Source organism: Myotis yumanensis, unplaced genomic scaffold, assembly GCF_028538775.1.
Source record: "Myotis yumanensis isolate MYYU_CA2020_CCGP unplaced genomic scaffold, mMyoYum1.0.hap1 SCAF_22, whole genome shotgun sequence".
NCBI classification, from domain to species: domain Eukaryota; kingdom Metazoa; phylum Chordata; class Mammalia; order Chiroptera; family Vespertilionidae; genus Myotis; species Myotis yumanensis.
The window spans coordinates 14761490-14779686 of record NW_027223773.1 but is presented as its reverse complement, the minus strand read 5'-3'; the positions used below and the strand labels follow the sequence as shown (position 1 = coordinate 14779686).

The following is an 18197-nucleotide window of genomic DNA, read 5'->3' as shown; positions in this document are numbered from 1 at the left end:
GGTTTAAGAGCCTGAGGATCTAATGAGGGGAGAGAGGATGACATTCAAGGGAGACTTAGGATGTTTAGGACATGAAAGTTGATTGATTCGATGTAGAGGCCTGAAAGTGAGAAATCCAGGTCTCCCTGCCTCTGGTCTCTTCTGTCTACTCCTTCCTCTGCATTACCCCTCCCCCCGCCCCCCAGCACCACCTCTCTAAAAGAATTCGGACTGTATCACTATTCTGCTTATTCACAGGTGAGAGGACTCCCAATCCTGAGTTCCTTAGCACTGCATACCGAGTCATTCAACTGCTTTGCCCAAATGACCTTCCAATTCTCATCTTTCACCAACAGCAACACCCTATATTCCAGTCACAAGATTACTAGCTGCTCCCTGAATAAAAAGAAATGTGCTTAAAAAACAAAAACTAAAAACAACAACCTTTTGGTTGTTGTAGAATGTAACTATTATATAAAATGTATAGCATTAAAGTATAAAAATAGAGAACCACAGTTATTTCATACAGAAAAGAAAACTAATCGAAAAACTATTACTTTGTCTATATTCTTTCAACCACCAAGGTCTTCTTCTAGAAATTTATTCTAAAAGAAATGATTTAGAAAATCATCTGAAATGCAGTGAAAGCATTATGTATAAAAATGCTTTGTACAGGATTATTTATATGTCATTTCTAATACAGAAAAGATAGAACCACCTAAATATTCCATTTCTTTATTCTAACATATATATTCAGCACCTACTATGTAGTAGATTCTACTGCAGGTGCTGGGAAATTTCAGTGGACAGACAGAGGGAAATCCTTACATTCAAAGTATACGTTCTACCTTAATATTATTGTTAAGTAAATTACAGAAATATCTACATATGAGCTTTTATGAAGCCATTAAAAATCAGGTTTATAAAGAAATATTTTAACACATGGGAAAAAGACAACATATTTAATTTTTTTTAAAAAAGCTAGATATTAAGGTTTATGAAATTATCCCAATTTTATTACCTATGAATAGAAATATAATTGGAGAGAAATCCCTCAAAATTATTCTGAGGTACTGGAAGTTAGGACTTCAACATGAAGTTTTTTGAGAAGGTTGGAAGGGAGACACAATTGAACCTTAACTGTATCCAGCCATCCCTGCATGTATGTGTGTGTTTAATGTGGCAAGTTTGAGTAAGCCTGGGATGGGGGTGAAAATTCCTTCTATTTTTTAAATTCAGATAAGACTGAAGAGTTTAGACAATCAATGGCTAGTGTGCTTTAGGACCTGAAAGACTAGACTAGGCCAAACCAGTGTACACTATTTGAGTTTATCTTTTCTGGGTTAAACAGAGCTCTCTCTCTTACACAGGAAATAATTCCAAACCCTGGCTACATCTCAGCCTCCGAGAGAACTGATCCTCACTGCTCACAAGGCAGTGAGCTCTTTAAATCTCCTAATAAGGACTTGCACATAGACTAGTTCTACACAGTGCCTGCTGCTCCAAATCCTGCTACACCAACCTCCAAGCCCTCCCCCACCAGAACATCTCCACAGAGCAAAACGGAGGGAGACCCTGAAGGGTTTGACCAGGTTTCTAAAGGAATGAAAATAGTAATTTCTAAGAGGATTTAAATTCTCACATGTATTTGGCACCTCTTTGCAAGTAGTCGTTTTCCAGATTAGGAAAAGGAGGAGAGATAATAATCCTTTAAAAAAAGAAGGCCACATTGCCCCAAGACCCTCAATCTGCTGAATCTTCCAGCGCTGCACACCGCCTGTTCCTCTCCGTAGCATGATTTTCTTTTTAACAGACGCTTTATGCAATGAGCCTGGACCATGTGCATAAACAATTCTAACACTGGCTGGAATTGCTGTGCTAGCTGCAGAGTATAAATCCTAATAGAACAGTTTAAAACAAAGCTAAGTGGTCCCTACTAGATAAAGATCTAAGTTACCTCTAATCCCTTGGTAAAACTAGTTTGGCACCTGAAACTAGTTTGAAACCTATATGGTCCTATAAATCAATGTCACCCCAATAAATGTAATTTAAAAAAAACAAACACTACTTTGGACGAAACCAGTTTTTACTATTTTAAAAAAATCACCACTTTATTCAATACCAACCATTTTAATGGGATTCACAAAAGGATGTTGCCAATTTGCTATCCAGTTGTCTCAAGACCATTTATTAAAAAATTTCTTTTGCACTAATTAGAGATGCTGCCTTTAGCAAATAATAAATTCCTATGTGTGCTTGCCACCATTTCTGAACTTCTTATTTATGTGCTGTCTGTTGAAGCTTTATGACATGTTTTAAAGTATAGTGGGATAAAAAATAAAAGTAAAATATAGTGAATCTGCTATTCCAGTTTTTAAGAGTTTTTCTGATGATTCTTAATTATTTTCACAAATAAACTTTAAAATCAGTTTGTCTCATAATTAATATACAGTGGGGCCTTGACTTACGAGTGTCCTGACTAACGAGTTTTTTGAGATACCAGCTGTCTCTCAGCCAATTTTTTGCATTGAGTTGACAGAGTAATTTGAGTTAACGAGCTCCTTAACGAGCTCCTTAATGAGCTCGGTCTCGGAACGAATTAAACTCGTAAGTCAAGGCCCCACTGTATATACTAGACGAAATTATAAGAGGGATAGACATACAGTTATATTTGAAGACTTTAATACTCCCTCTCTCAAAAGACTACAAGCAACAAATATGGAATAAAAATTATTTTCAAAATTATATGAACATGGAGTGTTCATGTAATAGGCCATATTATGAGCATAAGACAAACTTTAATAAACCCTAAAAGTATTGAAAAATTAAGAGTAGGATGTCTGATAAGCTAGAATTTGTATCAATTCAAGCTTATCTACTAAAGACACATCTGATAAAGGACTTATCCAAAATAAACCAAGAACTCTTAAAACTGAACAATCAGAAGACAAAGCCCTTTAAAAAAATGAACCAAAGATCTTGACATCTCATCATAGAAGATATATACAGATGGCAAATAAACTGAAAAGATGCTCAAAATCACCTATCATTAGAAAACGATAGTTAAAACATCCATGAAATACCACTACACACCTGTTAGAATGGCCACTGACAACTGCTAATTCTGATGAGGATACGAAGCGACAGCACTCTCATTCATTGCTGGTGGGAACGCAAAATGGTACAGCCACTTTGGAAGACATGTTGGCAATCTTATAAAACTTAACACTCTTATCATATGATCCAGCAATCCTGACTCCTTAGTATTTACCCAACTGAACTGAAAATTCATGTCCACACCACAACCTGTACATGAATGTTTATAAGCAGCTTTATTCATAGTTGCCAAAACTTGGAGGCAATCAAGGTATTTTTCAGTAGGTGAATGGATAAATAAATGGTGGCACATTTGGACAAGGGAATATTATTTAATGCCAAAAAGCAATGACCTACCAAGCCATGAGGAGACATGAAGGAAATTTAAATGCACGAAAGAAGCCAACCTGAGAAGGCTGCATACTATATGAGTTCAACTGTATGACATACTGGAAAAGGCAAAGCTGTGGAGAGGGTGTGGGGAGGGACGAATGAATAGGCAGAGCACAGAGGATTTTTACAGCAGTGAAACTATTATGTATGATCTATATATATAAAAGCCTAAGCGACCGTCCAACCATTCAACCATCTGACCAGTAGTTATAACACGCACTAACCACCGGGGGCAGACTCTCAATGTAGAAGCTGCCAAGCGACAGCAACTTTGCAGAGTGCCCTCTCGCACTCCAGGACCCCTCCGGGGATGCTGGACTGCCGGTTTCAGCCCAACACCCTGCAGGCCAGGCTGAGGGACCCCAACTGCCAGAGGGACCCCACTCACTCCACCCCAGGTGCGGCCGGCCGGGGAGGGACCTCGGGAGGTTCACTCCAGGGCGTATCTGGCCCGTCTTGCCCAGTCCCGCCCCACAGGCCACCTTCTAATTAATTTCCTTTCAATGTGCATGAATCTCTGCACCGGGCCTCTAGTACTATATAATGGTATGTGTGTCATTATACATTTGTTCTAACCAATACAATGTACAACACAAAGAGTGAATCCTACTGTAAACTACAGATTTGGGGTGACGGTGATGTGTCCATGTAGATTCACCTACTGCAACAAATGTACCACTCTGTGGGCATGTTGAGAGTTGGAAAGGCTTCCATGTGCAGGGGCAGGACTATAAGGAAACTCTGTACTTTCTAATCAATTTTGCTATGAACCTACAACTGCTTTAAAAAATAGTCTACTGAAAAAAGTCAATCAAGGTAACCCACCATATTAACAGAATAAAAGAGCAAATGTATATGATGTCAAGAGATGCAAAAAAAGCAGATGATAGAAATTCAGCACCCATTAATACATTTATTAACTCTCAGCAAACTGGTTTTAGAAGACAATTTCTTCATCAAATAAAGGACACTGATGAAAACGCCTACAATTAGCAGAATAATAGTGAAACACTGAATCTTTTTTTCCTAAGTTCAAGAATAAATAAGGATGTCTACCCTCATGACACCCATTCAACATTGTACTAGAGGTCGAAACTAGTGCAATAAGTTAAGATAAAAAAATAAAAGGCATAAAATCTGGAAGGGAAAAGGAAACTAAACTGCCCCTAGTCTCAATGATTGCTTACTTAGCAAAACAAAAAAGTAGCAACCAAAACAACACAAAACTATTTTAAAATAGTAAATTTAGAAAATAAAGTCAGATACAAAAATCAGTGTTGTATCTACATATTAACAACATACTATTTGAATATAAAATTGTTTTAAATATCACTTACCATAGCATAAAGCATAATATACTTAGAAATAAATTTAACAAAATGTGAACAAGACCTGTACACTAAAATAACAAAACATTAAGAAAATTTAAAAGACCTTAAAAAACAAAGAAATACCTTGTTCATGGACTAACAAGTAGGTTCAACATTAAAATGTCAGACCGTCCAAAACTGATCTATAAATTGAATGCAAACTCAATTTCAATACCAATAAACTGACAGAAACTGACACCCTGATTTTAAATGTATACAATAATGCAAAAGTCCTAGAATACCTAAAACAATCTGAAAAAGGACAAAGTAGGAGAACTTACACTCACACTTCATCACATACTCTCAACTTTATAGTATAAAGCTACAGAACTCAAGATATTGTGGTATTGGCATTAGGATAGACAAAGAGATCAATGAAACAGAATAGAAAGAGTAGTAATAGATAAAAATGTAGTCAACTGATTTTTTTTTACAAAGATGCTGAAGTAAATCAATAGAGGAAATAGTCTTTTCAACAAATGTTGCTGAAACATCTAGATAGCCAACATCATACATGAATTAATTTGAAGTAAATAACCAACCTAAACATAAGAGCTAAAACTACAGAGCTTTAAAAAAAAAAAAAATTAGTTCACCAGGCCAGTGTGGCTCAGTAGTTGAGTGTCGACCTATATACGGGGAGGTCACAGTTCGATTCCCGGTCAGGGCTTGATCCCTGCTGGGGCACGGATGCAGGAGGCAGCTGATCAATGATTCATCATTGATGTTTCTCTATCTCTCTCCCCTTCCCCCTTCCTCTCTGAAGTCAATAAAATATATATTTTAAAAAAATAGGTCAATATGTCTGTGACCTGAATATAAACAAGAATTTCTTAGGGGGAACCCCTCCCCCCACCCCAAAAAATACCACCAGAAAATAATAAACCTAAGAGAAAAAATTGTACCATCAAAATTTAAAATACTCCTACAACAAAATAATAAAAAAGCAAATACCCCAATTTTTTTAAATGAGCAAAATACTTGAATATATACTTCACAAAGGAAGCTATAAGAATGGTGAGTAATTATGTTGATATATAATATAAATTCAAATAATAATGCAACTTAAGACTATGAAACTCTATTACATACCCATTAGAATGGCTAAAATTACAAAAATGAACAACAGAAAATATTGTTGCAAGTGGTAGAAATGTAAAATGGTACAACCCCATTGGAGGTTTGCCAGTTTCTTTTAAATTTAAATATGACCAACCATTTAACCCAACAGTTCCAGTCCTAGGTATTTATCCAAGGAAAATGAAAATCTATTTCCATAAAATGCACGTAAGAATATTCATAGTTGCCCTGGCAGGTTTGCCTCAGTGGATAGAGCGTCGGCCTGCGGACTGAAGGGTCACAGGTTCAATTCCGGTCAAGGGCACATGCCCAGGTTGCGGGTTCAATCCTCAGTGGGGGGGCGTGCAGGAGGCAGTCGATCCATGATTCTCTCTCATCATTGATGTTTCTATCTCTCTCTTCCTCTCCCTTCCTCTATGAGATCAATAATAATATACTTTAAAAAAGAATATTCATATCAGCTTCATTCCTAATAGCCAAAAAGAACAAAAACAGAAAAACCCAAATATTCATCAACAGAATGGATAAATTATGGTATATTAATAAAACAGTATACTGCTCAGCAATAAAAAGCAAGTATAAATACATTTGATCACAGGATGGATCGCACAAACATTATTCTGAGTGAAAGAAGCTGGACACAAAAGAGTACATGGATTAATTTCCATTTACATGAAACTTTCTTTCTTTTTTTTTTTTTTCAAAAATTTTTAAACATATTTTATTGATTTTTTACAGAGAGGAAGGGAGAGAGATAGAGAGTTAGAAACATCGATGAGAGAGAAACATCAATCAGCTGCCTCCTGCACATCTCCCACTGGGGATGTGCCTGCAACCCAGGTACATGCCCTTGACCGGAACCGAACCCAGGACCCTTCAGTCTGCAGGCCGATGCACTATCCACTGAGCCAAACCGGTTTTGGCATTTACATGAAATTTTCAAACAGCCAAAACCAACCCGCAGTTAAAATTTAGAACAGTGGTTGCCACTTGATGGAAATGAAGGGAATTGACTGGGAAGGGAGCTTCCTAGGATGATGTAAATGGTCTATATCTTGATAAAGGTGAATCCATTTCTCAAAACTCACGGAAGTGTACATATACAATTAGTACAATCAAAGATTAACAACCAACTACAAATAAATTGCACCCCTAGTGTAGATGGCTTCACTAGTGAATTCTTCCAGGCATTTAAAGAAAAAAATAATACCAATCTTACACAAATTCTTAAAGAAAACTGGGAAAGCAGAAACACTTCCCAAATTGTCTTGTAAACTAAATATATTATTCAAAAAATAAGGAATTATGAGATAGATCGATTAAAGGCTAATCTTGCCCACGCCCATAAACAAAACAATCCTAATGAAATAACAAGTCAAACCCAACTACATATTTAAAGGATGTACACAAACAATTCAACTTGTGTAATAATGCAATACTGGTATATTTAAAAATTAATGTAATTCCCACATTCACCAAATATAGACGTTAAATCGTTTCATCAAAATAGAAAAAAATAGATATAGAAAAAGCTTTTGATAAAGTTACCTCCTATGCATGATAAAAGCTCAACAGAATAGGAATAGAAGAAAAACTTTCTTAACCTACAAAAGAGTAACACTAAATCCTACTTAATAGTAAACATACCATAAAAATTATAGAAAGCTGAAACTAAAAGGATGGAATATGATATTTAGTGCAAATACTAATAAAAAAAAAGAGTAGCACTCTACTAATATCAGATTAAGAAAATTTTCACTCCAAAAGCATTATCTAGAGATAACAGGGATCATTCCATTATTATAAAAGAGTTAATCACCCGGAAGATATAATAACTCTGTATTTATTATCAGTAAAAACTGGGGGGGGGGGGGGGGGGATTTATATATATATATATATATATATATATATATAAATCCTTTCTCAGGAAATAACATATCAAGCAGAGAAAACAAAAGGTAAGAATGTGGAAGACTTAAACAAGATTAATGAATTTGTCCTAACTGATATTTATAGAACACCACACAGCAAATTTCAAAGGAGTGAAATCCACAGTTTATGTTCTTTGACTGCTCTAGAATTACATCATAACTCAGTAATAGACATAGCTAGAAAACCCTCCAAATATTTAGAAATTGAGCAATAAACTTCTAAAGATAAACAAAAATCACAATTAAAATAATATTGTATTTTGACCAAAATAAAAATATGACATTTCAATGATTTCTGCTATTCTAATTATAATAACAAAGAACATCACACACCCAGAAATAAATCTGCTGAAAGATGTAGAAGTCTTCCCCCACCAAATGAAAACTACAAAACATCAGTGAGATAAATTTATAAAACCCTAAATAAATGAAGTAATATACCATGATCATAGATTGGCTGAGTCAATATTGTTAAGGTGTCAATAATCTACAAAATGATTCTAGTTTCAGTTCAACCCTAATCAAAATTCCAACAGGTGTGTGGGTGTGAGTATGGGTTTTTAAGAGTAAGTAGAGCCCTAGCTGGTTTGGCTCAGTGGATAGAGTGTCGGACTGCGGACTGAAGGGTCTGGGATTCGATTCTGCTCAAGGGCACATGCCCCAGTTGTGGGCTCGATCCTCAGTAGGGGGCGTACAGTAGGCAGCCGATCGATGATTCTCTCTCATCGTTGATGTTTCTCTCTCTCCCTCTCCCTTCCTCTCTGAAATCAATAAAAATATGTCTTAAAAAATTTTTTAAAAAAGTAAGTAGAGCCCTGGTAGGTGTGGCTCAGTTGGTTGAGCATCATCCCATGCGCCAAAAAGTCACCAGTTCAATTTGCGGTCAAAGCACATACCCAGGTTGTGGGTTTCATCCAAAGTCAGGGTGCATATGGGAGGCAACCAATCAATGTTTCTCCCTCTCTCTTTCCCTCTTTCTCCCTTCCTCTCTCTCTAAAATCAATAAAAAAAAAATATTTTTTAAAAGAGTAAGAAGAAACGGAAACACTGATTCTGAAATTATCTCTCTATATAGAAAAGCCTAATATGCAAATTGCCCCCACAGGAGTTCGACCGGGAGACCGATCGCTCGCTATGACATTTGCTGACCACCAGGGGGCGGTGCAGAATGAAGAAAGGCCCCAGCAAGCAGCCGGGGAAATGGCAGCTGGAAGGCCGGATCAGCCCTGATCGCTGGCCAGGCCTAGGGACCCTAACCTTGCATGAATTTTGTGCACTGGGCCTCTTGTAAAAATATAAGAGCCAAGAATAGGGGAGTAGAGGGAAGAAGTCAGAGTACATACACTACCAGATATCAAGACAAAGTAGAATAACTTATGACAGTGTCATATTGGCACAAGGGGATACAAATAGACCAACAAAACAGAGTCCAGAAACATACTCAAACTCACAAGACACATGAATACTAGTAGAAATATCTTCGGGGAAAATTCCACATCTAAGTATTTCATTCCAAACTTTAATATATTTTCTGATTAATCATATCACAACAGAGTAAAAAATATTTCAGTTAAATTTTTTTCAGACTGTATAAAATAGCTTCCAAAACAATTAGCAGACCTTCTATAAATCCTTACCTCTCCAAAAGCTCCTCGACCAATCACCTTTAATATTTCAAAGTCTTCTCTATGTAATCGCATCTGTTTCACTTTAGAAGTAAATGGTTTAGCTGAAATAAAAAGCAACATCAATTACTTTCTTAATGAAATGTGATGTAAATTAATACAGATAATGGTATTTCTTAAACAATAAGAATTGAAGTTATGATTAAGAATTAAGCCAAAATATTTAATAATTTCATCAAACTATATTGATAATAGATTTAATTTCCATGAGAAAATTATATATTTCCTTTATTTCTTATATATGAATCACATTTTGGTGAAGAAAATTATTTTAAACACCAAATAACATATGAAATGATTCAAAATAGCAAATGAGACCAGTTTATTCTCATATCAAACATTCTGTGTATTCTAACTCTCAATGCTAGATACATATTTTAATACAAAGGTCCAAGAAGCAAAAGCAAATTTCAGGTCACCAGAGAACTTCAGCAATTCATACCAAATAAATCAATAATTATTTCACATTGCTTTATCCTTTTAACATTCCTTTAGCAAGAATCCATCTATATATATAAAAGCCTAAGTGACCATGACAACTGGATGACTGGTCGCTATGATGATGCACTGACCACCAGGGGCAGACACTCAACGCAGGAGCTTCCCTCTGGTGGTCAGTGTGCTCCCACAGCCACTCCCTCCCGCCCCCCCCCCCCCCCATCCCCAGTGACTGGCCAACCTCCCACGGTCCCTGACCTCAGCCGGCCTGGCCCGGATTGCTGGCTAACCTCCTGCAGTCTCTTCTCCCCTCCCGCCCCCCCTCCCCAAGCCGGCTGGCCCGGATCAGCCCCATTGGCCCCCATCACTGGCCAGGCTGAGGGACCCCATCCATGCACAAATTTGTGCACCGGGTCTCTAGTACTATATAAAGCATGGTGGCAATCACTGGAGTTTAAAACAAGTATAGTACCTTCCTTCAAGAAGTTCTGTCTTCAGGAAAGACAGACAGTATGCTACACGCATAGTAACAATGTGATTAAGTTTCTAATACAGGGATCAGTGAAAGTGAAACACTTATTATATTATGTGCATCTTAATACTTCACAGAAGTAACAAAAGAACTGGAACTTGAGGACTAAGTAAATTTTGCTACTTTGTCTGGTTTGCAGGATAGACATTGAATACTATGTGAGGAATTTAGACATTATTCTATTAATTATAGGGACTAAATTGACATTTGTTTTTGTTGTTAATCCTCACCTGAGGATATTTTTCCCATTGATTTTTAGAGCAAGTGGAAGGGAGAGGGAGAACCACAGAGAGAGAAACATCAATGTGAGAGACACACATCGACTGGCTGCAACTGGTATGTGCCCTTGACCAGAATCGAATCGGGACCCTTCAGTCTGTGGGCCAACACTCCATCCACTGAGCAAACCGGCTAGAGCAACCATAGCTATTTTAATCAACATGAATAAATCTCAAAAAATACTTGGAAAAGAAGTCACAGAAAATATAGTGTGATTTCATTTACACACAATTTAAAAACAAGCAAAAATAAACATATTCTATAGGAATACTTATAAAACTATAAAGCAAATTTCATGGAGATGATTTATTTTTGAGGGAAAAGAGACATACAGGGTTTTCTAAGATCCTGTTAATTTCTTAAGCTGGATCAATGGTACAGGAATGTTAATTTTATTATCATCCTTTGAACTGTACAAAAAGTTTTATGCACTCTTTTATACATTTAAATTCATAAGGAAATTTTTTAAACTTGTATATATGAATGGATCTATATTCAATTTAATGAAAATGGTTAGTTCAAAATTTTGCTTATTGGCCGGAATTTTTTTACAATTTACTTAATATTCTTTCAAATCTGAGAAACTATGGCTATTCTTAACATTTTTAAGCCTAACAATATAACTTTAATTTCAGTGATCAAGTTAGATGAAAACAATTGATTGTGTATAAAATGAACTGTGAACAACTATAGAAATATGAGAAACCAGTACCAGTATTATTATTCACACACACAAAAAGTTCTTTGGCGGCATGGTCTTAAGAAGAATAAATAAATGACTGGTTGATTATAGTTCCTTCAACCTACTACATGAAACAAGCAACTTGATCCTTCAAGTGAGATGGTAATCGTATGATAACTGCATAGTTCAAAACCATTTTCCATTCACATTTTAATGAAGCGCTACTCAAGGGTTTTTCACTACCCTACTTGTCCCCGTGACCCTACCTCTGCTTCAAGAGGACATACCTGGTGGCCTCTCACTCTTACATCTGATGGCAACTAATCTATCTGACATCACCATAAACTCAGAGCTCTCCACCTCTAACAAAGAATCTAAAACAAGCCAAAGGATGTAACTGAAGCAGATCTCATTAAGTGTCTCTATCAACTTAACTTGATCTTTGCCTCCCTTATCTTCAAGACAACCACAAAATGTGTCTGATTCCTTGGATTAGTTACTCATTATCTGCTCAGAGATTACTGAGATATTGAAATTAGCGGAAGTGAGCAGGCAAAAATCTTGAAACAACTATTATAGACTAAAGGCCCAGATTCACGCACCAGAGGGGTCCCTCGGCCTGGCCTATGGGGATGGGGCCAAAACCAGCTCTCCAACATCCCCCGATGGGTCCCAGATTGCGAGAGGGTGCAGGCTAGGCTGAGGGACCCAGCCAGGCCAAGGGACCCCACAGGTGCATGATCGGGGCGGGGCCGGGGAGGAACCGCAGGAGGGCTCCAGGGCATGTCCAGCCTGTCTCACCCAGTCCCAACTGGCTGGACCCTAGCAGCATGCTAACCTACCAGTTGGAGCATTTGCCCCCTGGTGGTCAGTGCACATCATAGTGACTGGTTGAACTTAGCATATTAGGCTTTTATTATATAGGATATGCTCAGAGAAAAAGAATCGATCAATCGTCTGTCTTTTTAAAAAAAGAACCAAATGAAAATTCTAGAATTGGATGTGCTTCAAAATAAAATGAAAATAATGAGGAAAGAGCCCATGAACTTGAAAATATATCCATAGAAATGAACAATCTAAAGAAAAAAAGACCTTAAGAATAGACAGCCTCAGGCACCTATGAGACAACATCAAAGGGTAATTAGAATCTCAGAAGGGGGAGAATCGAAGATGGCGGCATAGGTAAACACCGGAGACTGCCGCCGTGGACAACCACTTCAAAAATACAACTAAAAGTCGGAGCGGACATCAACCAGAACCACGGGAAGGCTGGCTGAGGAGAGTCTCTTCAACTAGAAGCAAAAACAACAGCATTCCGACGCTCAGCGGAGGCGCAGTGTGGAAAATTTAAATGTACGGCGGTGCGGTGGTGAGGGTGCGCGCGCAAAGCGGGCTGGCGGCTGAGGGCGCGATTGTCGTTTTCAATCAGGAGCGAGTCTCAGACTCTGGGCTACAGATCCGGGCGAGTCTCTAGGGACCCAGACTCAAACGGGAGAAGCGGGACTGTCTGGCTACGGCCCCTCCGAGGTTTGCAGCGATTGCTGGGACAGAGAGGCAGAGCCCCTGGGGACGGACTGAGAGCGGCCATAGCTGCTCCCTCCCCCCGCCCTGTTGAGCCCACCCCGCCCAAACCCTGCGCACAGCCATTTGCCGATCGCCTCAGGCAAGGGCTGGACTAGCGCCTCCCCTGAGGACTGAAGTTTTCCCACAGCTGATTTCCACCGCCAGTCGGCCTGGTGGTCAAATCCCTCTAGTGTTAACTACAACAATTAAGGCTTGGCTAGAACAAGACTGCGCACAGAGACCACAAGGGGGTGCACCAAGAAAGCATAAAAGATGCGGAGACAAAGAAACATGACAGAAATGGAGGATATGGAGCTAAGAATCGCAATTTTGAGGGCTTGCCATAAATTTGTGCAGAGCCTCACGAAAACTAATGAGACCCTCGATGCTACGATAAAGAAATTAGAAAGTAAGCATACACGGACTGAAATAAAGAATATTATACCCAATAGCAGACCAGAGGAGCATAAGAATCAAACCAAAGACTCGACAAAAAACACCCAATTGGAAAAGCAAAATGAAAAAAGAATCCGAAAGTGTGAAGATAGTGTAAGGAGCCTCTGGGACAGCTTTAAGCGGACTAATATCAGAGTCATTGGAGTGCCAGAAGATGAGAGACAGCAAGATATTGAAAACCTATTTCAAGAAATAATGGCAGAAAACTTCCCCCACCTGGAGAAAGAAATGGACTTACAGGTCCAAGAAGCGCAGAGAACCCCAAACAAAAGGAATCCAAAGAGGACCACACCAAGACACATCATCATTAAAATGCCAAGAGCAAAAGACAAAGAGAAAATCTTAAAAGCAGCAAGAGAAAGAGGCTCAATTACCTACAAGGGAATACCCATACGACTGTCAGCTGATTTCTCAACAGAAACTTTGCAGGCCAGAAGGGAATGGCAAGAAATATTCAAAGTGCTGAATACCAAGAACCTACTACCAAGATTACTTTATCCAGCAAAGCTATCATTCAGAATTGAAGGTCAGATAAAGAGCTTCACAGATAAGGAAAAACTAAAGGAGTTCATCACCGCCAAACCAGTATTATATGAAATGCTGAAAGGTATCCTTTAAGAAGAGGAAGAAGAAGAAAAAGGTAAAGATACAAATTATGAACAACAAATATGCATCTATCAACAAATGAATCTAAGAATCAAGTGAATAAATAACCTGATGTACAGAATGAACTGGTGACTATAATGAATCAGGGACATAGAAAGGGAATGGACTGACTATTCTTGGGGGAAAAGGGGTGTGGGAGATGCGGGAAGTGACTGGACAAAAATCATGCACCTATGGATGAACTCAGTGGGTGGGGAGTGAGGGTGGAGGGTGGGGTGGGAGCTGGAAGGAGGGGAGTTATGGGGGGAAAAAAGAGGAACAAATGTAATAATCTGAACAATAAAGATTAAAAAAAAAAAAAAGAATCTCAGAAGGGGAGGATAGAGAAAAGCTGATTATATGTTACCGCCAGAAGTTCATTGGCAATATTTAACAAAAATGCTTTATACAAAGAAACATAAGAAAAAAGTCATGAATTCTATCCACCAAAAGCCCATCATGTCAGTCACTTGGTGTGACTGAAATAGTTTTGGATGTATGAGACAAATTGCAGAAAAACTTTATACTCGTTACAATAACTGGAAAAGACTTAATGATCACTACACTACTGCCCCTGACAAAAATCAAAACCATGTAAGGGGCCAATTGGGTCTGTTGTACTGCTAGACAACTGCCATGTCCGGGGACGTTTCACAAGGTGCTATACATACCACCTAACGATAACAATGCCTTGTCTCTTCAGTGCTGCACAGTTTAGTGTGTTCCCTGTGCCACATGTTTTCTGAGGTACCTGCCACACCATTTCCGTCCGTTTCTCTGAAAACCTCCCTCCGACTGGAGGTCAAGTGTAATTGTGGGGCCTCACTTCACTAGCCAGAGTAAAGTGAACTAACCAAAGCTGTGGAAAAAAAGGATTTAAAACTGAACTCAAAAACAAACAAAAAAACAAACAAAAAACTGAACTCAGAAGAGTTAGTCTCTGCAATAAGTCACAATCCCACTATGACACAGCTGGCTCACCAATTAAGAAGTCACTGTTTTGCCTTGACCAGTTTGGCTCAGTGGATAGAGCATCGGCCTGAGGACTGAAGGGTCCCAGGTTCGATTCCAGTCAAGGGCATGTACCTTGGTTGCGGGCACATCCCCAGTAGGAGTGTGCAGGAGGCAGCCGATCGATGTTTCTCTCTCACCGATGTTTCTAACTCTCTATCCCTTTCCCTTCCTCTCTGTAAAAATCAATAAAATATATATATTTTTTAAAAGAAGTCATCATCTTATGTAAATTCTGACAACCTGTCCCAATTTCTCTCACTCTCACATTCACTACATTAAGTATTATTATTCCTATTTAAAAAAAAGAAAAAACAGGTTCAGTAAAGTAAAATAAGCTGAAGGTTACATTGCCAACAATGGCACAAATAGGATTTAAACTCTAATGTCAGGCTCCAAAGCCTTTCCAATATAACATGCTGCCTCTTTCTTCCCAAAAGCTTTTTGGGGAAAAGAAACAAAAAACAGACACTAAACTTAACAGAATGAAATATAAAACAATTCTAAGTTTTAAAAAACGATCTCTTTGAAACTTGAAAGAAAGCCAAGTTTCCATCCGAGCCCCTAGCACAATGCCTGGTTCACTACACACTATCAAATGAAAGGATAAGTGAATGAATGATTCTAAAAATAAAAGAATTCTAAGTTCCAATGTGAAACGCCAGGAATACCTCGCAAGGTATACCTTTTTCTTTGCTGAATGTAACCCAAAATCTAAACATAGAGTCTCCTTCAATCCGCCCCGACTCCCACAGTGACTGCCCAGGTCCCGCAGGAACACAGACTGCTGGTTGCAAGCCACTGATGGCTTGAGAAAGGGCCCTCGTTAGAGATTCCAACAGAAAAAGAATGTGGATGGAGGAGACACATGTGAGAAGGTGGGGAATAAGACAGCCCCAAGGCATAGCGAGGCCAGGAAGGGAAGAGGGAGTACTGCAGCCAGAGATGTTAACCTCCCTTCATTCCTGGTTCTGCTTCCTCCCTTCCTCTCAAATTTCTCCAGTGGGTGTGCCTCCTTCCAGAGTTGCTCCCCCTCAGCCTTTCCACTGCATGTCCTCCTACTATAGAGGCTGATGCTAATCTGCAGTGCAGTAACGTGAGAACCAAGGACCACTGCTAAGGCAGGGAGAGCGGGGAGAGAAATATGAGGGAGCATTGACAAGAGTAATAACTAAAATCACATTAAAACTTTCGTTAGTCATATCAGGTTCTGTTTATATTTTCAAATAAAATATACTGTGCACTTTTAAATTAGTTATGTAATAAGAAATTATGAAATATACTGTGACCATACACTAACTTGTAATGTACAAAGAATAAAATTGCAAGTGGTATGTTTCTGAGATTTATGGTGACAACATATACTTGAGCACGAGTGTAAAACTGTCTTATTCACTTTTTTTGTTGTTGTTGTTAAACCTCACCAGACGATATTTTTCCACTGATTTTTAGAGAGTGTGGAAGGGAGAGGGAAAGACAGTGAGAAACATCGATGTGAGAGAGACACATCGATTGGTTGCCTCCTGCATGAGCCTGGACCACGGCCAGGGATCGAGCCTGCAACCAAGGTATGTGCCCGGGACCCTTCAGTCCGAGGGCTGATGTTCTATCCACTGAGCCAAACCAACTAGGACTTATTCACTTTTAAACACCTAAAATTGTATCTTTTGACAGAGTAGGTATGTTTATATTTTTAATAATTGAGTTATTGTGGAAAAATTTCAAAGTAGTCTATATGTATTATGGTTTTGGCAACTTCATAAGCAAAGGTAACAGAGCCACAAACACAGAACATATTAAATATAGGGTCTCTAAATTTTCATTCTTTTTATCCATTCACTAAATAAACACTTGGGTTGTTTCTGCTTTTTAGCTAACTATATATATGAAAACCTAAGCAACCGAACGACCAGTCGACCGTTCGCTATGACGCACACTGACCACCAGGGGGCAGATGCTCAAGGCAGGAGCTGCCCCCTGGTGGTCAGTGCGCTCCCACAGTGGGAGTGCTGCTCAGCTGGCTGGCCTGTTCTGGCAGCCACTCACTCCCTCAGTACTCCTGCAGGTCCAATCTCCAGAGAATGGGTCAGGCACTGACGGACCAGAGCCACCGGCACAATTCAATTCCGACAGCACAGCAGGCCTCCTGGATGTCGGCCTCAGGCACTGAGGCCACTTCCCCTCCCTAGATGCTCCGCAAGAAGAAACAATATAAAAGTGGCTGCCAGGTGGCTCCCGACAACTGGCAAGAACATCAGCGGATGGATCCAGATCCTGGGCCAGCAAGGGCATCCCACTGCCTACCACCCTCGGGATGGGTGCCAGACGCAGGGCTCACAGCTGGCAAGCGCCACTACGACGGCGCAAACCTCTCCTGATCAGGGCTGACTGGGTGCGAGCCCGCAGCAGGTGCAGTGGGGCCGGGATGGGCAGGAACGGCAGGCAGGAGCGGCTGGCGGCATTGGACTGCTGGTTTCGGCCCAATCCCACAGGCCACGCCGAGGGACCCCACCCGTGCATGAATTCGTGCACTGGGCTTCTACTTGTTAATAAAGCTGCTACGAACATTGGTGTACAACAAGCATGTCAAACTTGCAGCCGGCGGACCACATGCCTCATTTATTTAAACAAGGTGTACAAGTATCTGTTTGAGTCCCTCAATGGGCTGTTTTATAGTTAAACAAGAGGCCTGATGCACAAAATCCGTGCAAGGGGCTCGGCCCTCGCAGCCCCGGCATCGTCCAGAAGGTTGTCCAGATGGTCGTTCTGCTGTTCGGTCTAATTAGCATATTAGTTCTTTATTATATAGGATAAGAAAAAAATAATTAACATGATATCTAGCATAAAGACTCAAAATGTTAACTATATATCTGTATTATTTGAATGCTTTAAATAAATGTGTTCATATACAACATGTGAATTTTAACTCATTGTATGCCATAAGCGTCTATAGATGCAAGTGGTGGACCTTCCCCACACGCCATGAGTGCCTATTAAAAAAAAAAAATGTTTTCCCTAAGTGGCAGCCCTGACCAACCTTAAAATCATTTTTCGTGA

The 18197-nt window shown here is 39.3% G+C and overlaps 1 protein-coding gene across 11 annotated transcripts in view; it reads right to left on the bottom strand.

The window, feature by feature from the left end:
- Positions 1-18197, bottom strand: part of CDC42BPA (CDC42 binding protein kinase alpha) — a 189121-nt gene that overhangs the window by 144455 nt on the left and 26469 nt on the right. For all 11 annotated transcript variants that reach the window (XM_070401243.1, XM_070401236.1, XM_070401237.1 and 8 more), the window contains exon 2: positions 9487-9578. In XM_070401243.1, the coding sequence (XP_070257344.1) occupies positions 9487-9578 (92 nt within the window). The remainder of the gene's footprint in view (positions 1-9486; positions 9579-18197) is intronic.